The sequence below is a fragment of the Anser anser genome, assembly GCF_964211835.1.
Source record: "Anser anser genome assembly, chromosome: 7".
Taxonomy (NCBI): domain Eukaryota; kingdom Metazoa; phylum Chordata; class Aves; order Anseriformes; family Anatidae; genus Anser; species Anser anser.
The window spans coordinates 34,484,244-34,495,009 of NC_139727.1; the positions used below are offsets into that span (position 1 = coordinate 34,484,244).

The following is a 10,766-nucleotide window of genomic DNA, read 5'->3' on the forward strand; positions in this document are numbered from 1 at the left end:
AGCACAGCCTGCAGTGACCGCGGTTGTAGCTGTCAGCCGTCACCAACCTTCGTGTCGAGCACCCAGAGCACAAATAGCAGACAGAGAGTACTCATCGAGAGCTTTGTTTCAACTGGCTGAAGAGCAGCTTCTAAACACTCTGTGACAAAGGCAGGGACACAGAATCCGGCAAATCAGGGCATCATTAAACTACCTGAGTAATAGGGTGTAATAGAATATGGCATTGAGACCATTTATGTGTGCCAAACTCCCTTCTGCTTCAAGGCAAATTGCATGTGGTGGGGACTTATATACACACATGTATATGTATGTAGATCTATATATGTGTATAAATATAGATATATAAGTGTGTAGGTATATACTTATATACAGATACCTGCTGTCACCTCTATCTAATAAATTGTAAGACACAGCTGCCTAATTTTGTGCTTTGTTCTGTTCTGTTTGTATTTTAGGGATGGGTATGCTTGCCAGTGTATACACAGACGACGAAGAGAGAGGCAACGCGATGGGGATTGCACTGGGAGGACTTGCTATGGGAGTATTAGGTCAGTGAGATGGGGGCTCTGCCACCAGCAGAAACCACCCAAAGCACCTCCTTGTGGTCTGTGAAAACAGCAGCAGGATCTCCTCGGGTGCAATGTTACCGTGCCATCTCCAGATTAGATGCATGGTGCATGTTAAGAATCGTTTCTTATGCAGAAACATATTTCTTATCCGGATACACATCAGACAATCTCTGAGATGCTTGGGTTTTGTTTAAATGGAGGAGTATTTTGGGGTGTGAAGAATACACTTTTAATAATCACAGAGATCAATGAGCTTTTCTGTTGGTTTTATTCATTTTTTTTTCTTTTTTTTTCTTTTTTTTTGTTGTTGTTCGTTTTGTTTTGTTTTAAATTAAACTTTGTGGTCCCTGAGTGCCAACACAGGGTGCCCAAACGCTTGCAGAGGACATATGTTTGGGGTCAGAAACGCGGCTTCACAGCTTTTCCTTCATTTCTCCCCCTCAGTGGGCCCACCTTTCGGGAGCGTCATGTATGAGTTTGTGGGGAAGAGCTCACCGTTCCTTGTGCTGGCAGCACTGGCTCTGCTAGACGGAGGTCAGTGCATGTGGAAAGTCACTATCGCTCTGTAGCGCACCCCTTTCGTGTGCCTGTGTCCTGACCCCTTCTTGAAGAAACCTTACAGTATTGATTTGTTTCCACAGCTGTTCAATTATTTGTTCTGCAGCCGTCCAGAGCACAGGCAGAAGTGAGTATTGCAGTAAAGCACTCTAGGCGACACCTGATGCTTTGCCTTTCCTAATCCCAACTTTCCATTTGTTTCCTAGAGTCAGAAGGGGACACCGCTACTGACACTTTTGAAGGACCCATATATCATTATTGCGGCAGGTATCAGATCCTTTTTTATTTATTTTTTATTTAAATCAACTGTTGGCATTGTTCCTGGCATCCTGGAAAGCCTCGAGCTAGTCTGGTCTAGCAGTAATGTCATTTGCTGCTTTTGTTTACATGAAGCACAGAGAACAAAGTAATCCATCAGTAACTCTGGATGGAAGTACCAGTAGAAACACAGTGGCCTGGAAGCTGGAAACGTAGGTGTCTGCCTAGCTGAGAGGGCACTAATGAGCTGCAGATCCTTGCTAGGGCAAGGAATTGCTGCACCACACCAAGATGTGGCCATGAAAATGCCCATGAGACAAGTGAATAGGGCAGAGGTGTGGAGGGAGGACCCACCAGCGCATCCCGGGCAGGCATGAGGAATAACTCAGAAGTTTGCTTCCATCTGAGAAGGGAGCGAGGGTCTCTAGAGCATGGATTGTGTTTTGGAAAAGGTCTGGGTCAGATGGTGAGTGGCGTCTGGTATTACATGTACTGTTTGTTTTGTGCCTTGAGGGAAGTTTGCATCGTGTTTTGTTGGTTTGATCTAAAGAGGGCTGTAATTAAGCCTGACCCTTTTAAATGTCTGTAAAATACCTGAAAGCGGATCCTGATTTTTACTGCTTTGTCCCTTAATCCTAACCTGCTCGTCTGACAAAGCAATGCTTACGGGCATTTTTGGGGTGCTCGGGTTTTGGTGATCTCACAGGGCATTCTCACTACCTTAGCTCTGTGACAAGACTTGGTCAAGCTGTGTCTGAAGTTACACAGGCACTTTTGCTTAAGAAATTCGTGGAGCATTTAAGGAACTTGCGATAGGACAAGAGTGTTTGAGGGAAAAGAGCAGCACAGATGGGAACTGTCATGAGAGTTCAAATCTACCTTTCATCTGATCCAGTACCTGGCCTTTTACAGGGATTAAGAGCAGGTGCTGCAAGGTGAGGATCATCCGTCCTGTAAGTGGATATCTTGAGAATAGTGTAAACCCTGTCAAAGCGTAATCTGTGATAGATTGAGCTGCTCATGCCCGGCTTAGTCTTAACCACATAAGAGAAAAGGTAGTAAGACCCATGGATCCCATCTTTATGGTGCTCTTTTGACCACCTCCCATGTCTGCTGCGAGGAGGGATGGACTTTGTTCCTTTTTCTACCCATTGCATGGCATGCAACTGTTCTGTTCGCTCAGAAGCTGTTCCAGCCGATGTCTGGGGGCTCAGTAAAGCTGGGCTGGGCGTTCCCAGAGCACCAAGGTGATGAGGCAGATGGTGATGAGACTGCCCAGTGCTTGGCAGAATGGATGATGCCCATGTTCTTTAACCTCAGCCCCCTCAGCCTTAAATGTTAATTGCCTCAGTTCTGAAGCAGTTGCTTTATGCAGTGAAAAGAGTTTTGAAAGTGTCATTTTCTGTCCCTTACCCCAGTGAGGTTGGTGTTTTGTTCAGATACGTTGGTTTGGGAAGGTTGAAAGTCTTGTGCATTTGCACTGCTCAGGGAGGACAGACGTTCTGAATGCCTTCTAAGCATTCATGTAAAAACTCATTAAAATTAATTTTCATTTTAAAATTAAACTTAAAAAAATGTTTTAAAATGAAAAAAATCATGGCATTGGGTTAATTCTCTAGTGGGTTAATTGCTAACCACAAGTGACAAACAGGGAAATTTTAGGGGTGCTGCAAATGGACTACCAGTTTAAGTGCTTTTTGCACTCTTAATTTAGGTACGTTAATTTTGTGGCATAAATTCAATCTCCTAAGTGTGCGTCATACACTTGAGTCATAATTGTTTGCATTTCCAAAGCACAAGAGCTTCCTGACCGATTCCCTTACCTGTGGCACCGCGTCGCTCTTTAGCACCAGCTGTCCCGAACTGAAGCACACAGCCCCCTCCTCCTAGCCCGGCTCTTCCCTCGGCAGCCCCTGCTGACCCTGGGCTGGTGACAGAGGGGACTTGGCTTCACTCAGTGCCACACTGATGTCCTGAGTCCTGCGGCGATGCTGCAGTGAGGTGCTGTGGTCGCCCAGCTTCGGCCAGCTCGGGACCGGCAGAGGTGCAGGTCTGGAAAGCCCAGTTCCCCTGTGGTTTCAGCGCAGAGGTGATATGGCATGCTCAGGTGGAAACCTCTGCTGGAGAAGGGAAATGTGAGCAAATATAGACTCTGTCTCCTGCTGCGTGGAGCATATGTGTCAGGTGAGGCATCTGTGCTTGCTGACCCAGGCAAAAGATATGTCGCTGACGCTTTTTATCACTGATAGTGAACGAAGTCACTGCCATTCTCACAGTTGCACCTCACCCATGGGGATTAAAAAAGGTCAGGTGCTGCAGGGTGATGAAGTTGCACTGACAAGCAAGTTAGTTTGAGCTACCAGATCCAAAAACAGAGCTGAGACAGATATCATCACTAGCACATGGGCTCTTGAGAAAACTCATAACAGCTTAACACTGGGTACTGGATTTTTCACAGAAAAATACTGGTGATCTCCACGGTGCTCTGCCAAAAGGCTAGCGGGTTCCCAGTCCTGGAGATGGGATGCAGCTGGAAGGCTGCAATTTCACATCTTCTGGCCAATGCAGGACATTTAATCTAATTTAAGCAAGAAACAATGTAGGATTTCTGCTCCTGAGATACATACCTCTAAACAGAGGTCAGCTCCACATAAAGCAGAGTTAAAAAACGACCTTGTTTTGAGGAAGTTTTACTGAGGTAGCATGGTGTTTATTAAACTGTGCCCTGAGTTTGCAGAGTACCAGCTCAGGCTCTCACCTTTCCCTTGCAGTACATCCTAAAGATCCAGGTACCTTTGTCAGCACGCACCTGAGTACTTCGGCAAACCCTGGTGAAGCTTCCCGTCCTAACAAGAAATCGGTGCCATACACGCATGCATGGTTCCCATTTCTTTGTGAAGTTTGCCGAGCAGAATGAGATCTTTGCTGTTTAGCTGCCTCTGTTAGAACAACACTGTTTCCTCTGGCTCAATTTTGTGCGGCTCAAAGTGTTTTTCCATCGTGGAGGAAGTCACTCAAGCTTGGCTGGGAACGGTGCAGGCCCTGGGTGTCCAGCTGGGGCTCCTCAGAGAGACCGCGCTGGTGGCAGCTGGTGGCAGCAGAAGCCCCGGTTAGCTCTAACCTCTGGTCTGCGGTGTAAGGCCGGGCCGGGCGGCTGCTGCGTGCCCCGGGAAGGCAGCGAGCGGCCGGCCTGCCAGCTCACCTCAGGGCCCGCGGGTGCGCAGCCTAATGCGGTCTGACAGCTCTGAGCAAGGAGCAGAATCGGTGCTCATTTTGTTGTGAGCTGCGTGAGGAGGAGCTTCTTCCAAAGCTTATAAAAGTTAGGAAGAGGAGCAGGAACACAAGTGTGAGGCTGTCAGTTCTAGCAGGGACTTCCCCCACTTCTGTGAGGGGTTAGCAGTGGGGACAGGTTCCGTTACCCTGCACTGGGCTGTGGCTGCTTCAGGCCCTTTGGAGGAAGTGGGGAAGGCCTCCCAGCTCAAAAAAAGCACTGTGGGGTGTAACAGCCCCCGCACTAAGCCTGCAGCCCGCTCCTGAGGGCAGAGGGCCTGGACACCACTGCCAGAGCACAATCTGCGGGCAGCGGAGCAGGAAGCAAAACCCTACACAAGCAGAGAGCAGCCGGCAGGCAGGATTGAGTCAGCACTTCTGTTCTTTGCGTGTGAATGACCAAAGGTCCAGAGATTCAAAAGAGATTTGGAAGCATTTGAAATTCATACGGGTGGGCAAGCTCAGCCAAGCCGATGCTTTGTGGCATGGCTTAGCGGCTGCCGGCTGCGGGGCCTGTACACAAAGCTCCCTTCTGTAGGGGGTAGGCATCCCTCTGGCTGTCGGGTGGTATTTTTAGGATCCCGACCTCCACGGCTCATCTTCCTCATTCACAATGGGTTGGAGCCATGTCTCTTACACAACAGGTTCAGGTTTTGCCCCAGGAGACTGGAGATAAAGACCAAAGGAGTGTGGTTTTAGCTTGTCGTTTGTACACGGTCAGACATCACAAACTTTCTAAATGTCATCAGGCTCGCTGTAGACTTTGCTGCCCCCCTTCACAATATGAAAATAGCTTAACCTTTATTGTAGAATTTCTGGGAGAACTGAAACATACAGAAAGTTAGTCTTCAGTGACTTTACACTCTGTTCTGTTTAACATTAATCAGCATTTGATGCATGACAAATAGGTCTTTAAAAAGCACTTTTTTTTTTTTTTTTGTGAAAGCATTCAATCTTTGCACAGGTTTTTGTTCATAGTCAAAATAAATAATTTTTACTTTTTGTTTTTTCCTCCCCCTTCTTTCTCCAAGGATCAATCTGCTTTGCAAACATGGCTATCGCTATGCTTGAACCAGCTTTACCCATCTGGATGATGGAGACCATGTGTTCCAAAAAATGGCAGCTTGGTAAAGTACAGCACATTACTTGGGTCTGCTATATTTTGTCTGATGGATGCCTCTGTTCTGGTCCCGTTAATAATGCTCTCCTTAGACACTTTAAAGGTAGTCATTTTTTTTGGACTATCTTTAAATTGCCAACGTTACTGGGAGCCCCAGTCAGCCCTGCAGGGCAGGCTGCAGCATGGCCATGCACATACACACACATACCTTGCAGCAACGCTGCTGCATTGGAGACTTACCACTGAGCAGGGCACAATGCGATTCAGTTCCTAGCCCAGCGTTGTAGACATGAGCACATTTCAGGTTTTGCTTGTAAATATATGTTGTAAAGCCTTCATGGCACTCTAGAAAATTACAAAGATTTGACTTTCAAACAATAAACAACTGTTTTCAAAAATCATTTGGTTTAGGGTTTTTCCCAGAGGGAATCCCTCCTTAGTGCCTAGTGTGAACTGCTGGGAGCAGGAAATCTGCATTGGGTGCAGCGTGTGCTGCACGTGTTAGCATGTACTGCTTCCAGGGCTGCAGATGGCAATGGTAGGAAAAGCATGGACTTTTCTTAAAATGTAGCCACTGGAGAGAAATGGGACACGAGGAGCATTTTCTAGTATCAATGTATGGTATTTGAAAGCAAAAGAAAAATCCTTGTTGAAAATAATGTTCGTCAGACTAATATCCCTAGAGAATACTAATATAGGTGTCCCTACAACACAGTGAAAATACAAACATTATTTCAAATGAATGCAAACTCAGATCTAGGGTGGCCATAGGTGGCAGTCCTTAATGTATTACTGTACTGTTGAATGTGGTAATGATTGCTAGCCCATTACATAGCAAAATTAACATGCAGACCTAGATATTTTAAGCCTCAAAGAAAAACAAAGATGGCTTATCTACCTCCCCCACTGGAGTATACTGGTGTAACAGAAATGAGATTTACACATCTCATATTTGAACAGAGGTTCCTAGAAGGAAAATATCCATTTTAAATTAAGACTAATTTTACCCCTTAATGATATAAGTAATTGAGTCCATTACACTTTGTCTGATTTGACAGCATTAATTAAAGTTTTTAAGCCTCTTAAATTATATCCGAACTGCAGGGTTTTAAGCAAATGATTATCTTACGCAGTTTTGAGATCCAGTTATTTGAAGAGTGATCAGAAGAAGGTACAAAGGGCTCTGATTTTGATCAATTAATGTTACTTTGCATAAAGCTTATTTAGAAAATCACATTTCTGCTTCAGTAGAAGCACAACTTACCACTGTGACTGTACCACACCAACATGCAAGCCTTATTGACCAAGCTTTTGCAATATTTTTCCCAGTTTTTGAGCTCTGCTGTAAATGGCCATTTCATATAAAAAGTCTGCTCCAAGCCACACTGAAGTAGCTGCGGTTGCACAGGTGAAAAGGTTTCCCCAGCATTGCCATTGTGACCCACAAGGCTTTTAATCACAGGATGTTGCTGTGCTAAAAATGACCTCTCGATTTTTCTTATGAATATCAGAGAGATATAGGAAGGATGATGGATAAGCAGGAAATGAGAAAATCTGTGTTGCCTTGGTGAGAGATGAGGAGCACATACACTTAGAGGAAATGGTTTGATTGTGTACCATAATGTCATGGCCGCTCTCTAAATTTGAATTATCTGATTTAAAAATGACCGAATGGAAGGCTTGCTGTGGCATGCGTTAAGTTGCCGGACTTTCCCACTTTTGTCACGTTTCCCAGATTTACTTGGGAAGATGCAAAATTGACCAGGAACACCAGAAAGATGCGGTGCATTACTTTCTTCCAAGAGGCATCAACCCTACAATGTTGAGCCGCCACCTGCGCCCCTGCCTCCCAGAAATGCTTGGTACAAGGCCACCTCCTGGTTGGTGGTGGTGATCCCTGCTGCCGTGTGGGCAGCACCAGAGGCACCCACAGCCCGTGCTGCTACTGGCATCGCTGCTGCAGCAGCTTCATCGGCCATTTTCCCTCCAACTGGGCTCTGCCCTGCAGCCCCAGTGTGGGATGAGGGAGAGGAGTAATCCTCCAGTGCAGGCCGGAGCCGGCTTTCCCATGCTTCATCCTTCAGGAGGAGATGCAAGGGCCCTGTGCCTTAGGGTTGGGATTTTTCTTGGGTGCCCTCATTAGCTGAGCACTACAGCTAAGTGTTTTTTAAGCTGTTAAAGTTTCTTCATCTCTATGTTATTGATAGGTGCTTGGGTCAGCTGTTGCTTGACTGAGGGCTGCATCGTGGCATGACAAGCCCCACTGTAGTACAGGGGCTCCTGGCCATGGGGAGTCCAGCACATGCTCCATATGCCAGCCACACAACCCAGAAATAAGCATAAAGGGGAAAAATGAACTTCCTTGAACTACCCCAAAGTTTACTGCAGTTAGAAATACCCCCCCCCCTTTTTTTTTTTTTTCCTTTTTCCTCTTTGCATCTCCTCTCCCATGCCAGGTCTTGCAGCTGATGCTGGAAAGCTCTGTTCAAAGGCATCATATTGCTCCTGCATTTCATAGATGATGTCCTGAGATTTCAGGAAAAGGCTGCAAGAAACCGGATATTTGATTCTCTGGGCTACGCACAAAGACTCCATTAGTTGTGTTCAGACCAAAATTGCGGCGTCTGGAATTTATTAGTTTCTTCTAACACCTCACTGAAATCGTTGCTGATAAATCATCTCATTCATATTTTTCAGGCGTTGCCTTTCTTCCGGCTAGTATCTCTTATCTTATCGGGACTAATCTTTTTGGGATACTTGCGCACAAAATGGGAAGGTATGCTTAATTTAAAAATATTAATAATCTTCCAGCGTGTTCTTGTACCATTTGCAGTGTTTCTCGGGGCAGTCTGTTGATGGTGGAAGTTATTAAAATTTGTTTTGTAGTAGCAAGATCATTTTTGGAACACGTTGCTCCTTTGGTTGTGCACCTCTGCACTTCAGACATGGCTTTGAACCGTCCCAAATCACCTCTAGCACCTTGCAGGCACTGAAGTCTGACTGATGTTTCTTCTTTGGTAGGTGGCTCTGCGCTTTACTCGGGATGCTAATCGTGGGAGTAAGCATTTTATGCGTAAGTAGAAGATGATGTATCTGTGACACCATCTAAATGTTCCCGTGTTCATCTTTGAACATGCACTTTATCATGAGATTTCACTGGAGCTTCTGCCTTACAGATATGTTATTAAACGATGTGTAGCTAATGGGTTCCAGATCCCGTATCTGAGTGCTTTAAAATCTCAATGGTTCAATTATGTTGAAGGAAGTGTGGCTCCCAGAGAGGAGGGGGATCGTTCTTTTGAGCTGTCACTCAGCAGTTTACTCTCGTTTGTGATGGCGAGGGTGTCAGTGGTGCAACGGCACAGCCGTCTGCTGCAGTAGGCCAGAACACGTGTCAAACACCAGCTGCACATCTGTACAAAGAATGCTCTAACTACTCTGGAAATTTCTCTTAGAAAAAGAAAACTAACCTCATTAGTGCAACCTAATTAACTGCCTGAAATTTCATTCATAGGTACCATTTGCTAAGAACATTTATGGGCTCATAGCACCCAATTTCGGAGTTGGATTTGCCATCGGTGAGAAAAACTACAATGATTTTTCAGTCTGTTTATGTAAAAATGGTTTTGTGTGAAGTTACACAGCAAACAAGCTTTGTTGCTATTCTGGCTTGACAGTAGTGAAGTCCGAGCTGTGGCCTGGACTGGCAGGTGGAGCCAGGAGGCCCACGGGGCAGTGCTGGAGCTGATGTGCTCTAAGCTCACGTCTCTCACGTCCGTCAGCAAGTGTCATGTGCACATTCATCCATATGCGACCTCAGACACAATACAGACTGTTTTAACACAAACGTTTACATATTTAAGAATAATCATCCATTTAGTTGCTGTTGCATACCATTTTAGCACATAGTTGTCTGAGATGTTAAAATAAAATCAAAAAAAAAAAAAAAGGACGTTTTTTTCTGAACTCTGTTCCCCTCCCTCACGACCAGGAATGGTGGACTCCTCCATGATGCCCATCATGGGCTACCTCGTGGATCTGCGCCACGTGTCAGTCTATGGGAGTGTGTATGCTATAGCTGATGTTGCCTTCTGCATGGGCTTTGCGATAGGTAAGTCTTCTATCTTCCTGTCTAAAATGCACTTGACAGTAAAGAGAAATGTGCTGTGCTGCTAGGCGTGAATCCCCGTGGCATTTGCAGGCTTTGTGAGCTGGGGTTGCTTTTTTCCTTCAAGAAGCCAGAAGCAGAGGGAAAGGATGCAGGGAGCTGTTTGGCGTCAGTTCCCCTCCTCTGCCGTGGTGCTATGCGCATCTTCAGTAGCTGTAAGAGGCTTGAGGCAGGCAGGCATTGAACAGAGATAAGATATCCCTAAGAAAAAGACCTTGCAACACCTGGGATTGCCACTGTGGCTGTGCTCCTATGTGTCTGGGAGGGAAATAACTCTCCCCTTGCCCCCTCTCCCTTGACTGTCCCGTACAGACACCCCACAGCCCCTCAGAGCATCTCTGATTTCTGCAGTGAATGCAGGAGCTGGAGCCAGAGAAGGTTTATGTTTTAATTACATATGTATGCTTGTATTCCCTAAATCCGTTTGTAAAGTGGGAGTTTTATATGTAAAATTACTGTTTAAAGTGAATGCTGCAAATTTTATGGTATTCAGGAAAAGGGTTTTATTTATAAAAGGTCCCTCTGCTGGTGGTGCCATTGCAAAGGCAATTGGATTTCCATGGCTCATGACAATTATAGGGATCGTGGATATCCTCTTTGCTCCTCTGTGCTTTTTCCTTCGAAGTCCACCTGCCAAAGAAGAGAAAATGGTAAGCGTGACATCTTTTTTGCCTTTTTTTCAGTGATAACTTATTTCTGCATCTTTGCCTCTAACTTCCCCAACACAGGACCAGCACAGCTTATTTCACCCTCATGCGTCACTGTTTGGAATAACCCCCCATCTCATTATCTGCCCAAGATGTATAAAGGAAATTTTTTAGTT

The 10,766-nt window shown here is 45.6% G+C and overlaps 1 protein-coding gene across 1 annotated transcript in view; it reads left to right on the forward strand.

Annotated features, from left to right (window-relative positions):
- SLC18A2 (solute carrier family 18 member A2) overlaps positions 1–10,766 on the forward strand; it is a 28,942-nt gene that overhangs the window by 11,702 nt on the left and 6,474 nt on the right. Inside the window, exons 5-14 of the mRNA XM_083844159.1 lie at positions 456–548; positions 1,014–1,103; positions 1,211–1,254; positions 1,334–1,394; positions 5,687–5,782; positions 8,473–8,551; positions 8,797–8,848; positions 9,290–9,353; positions 9,767–9,886; positions 10,460–10,593. Of these exons, the coding sequence (XP_083700285.1) occupies positions 456–548; positions 1,014–1,103; positions 1,211–1,254; positions 1,334–1,394; positions 5,687–5,782; positions 8,473–8,551; positions 8,797–8,848; positions 9,290–9,353; positions 9,767–9,886; positions 10,460–10,593 (833 nt within the window). The remainder of the gene's footprint in view (positions 1–455; positions 549–1,013; positions 1,104–1,210; positions 1,255–1,333; positions 1,395–5,686; positions 5,783–8,472; positions 8,552–8,796; positions 8,849–9,289; positions 9,354–9,766; positions 9,887–10,459; positions 10,594–10,766) is intronic.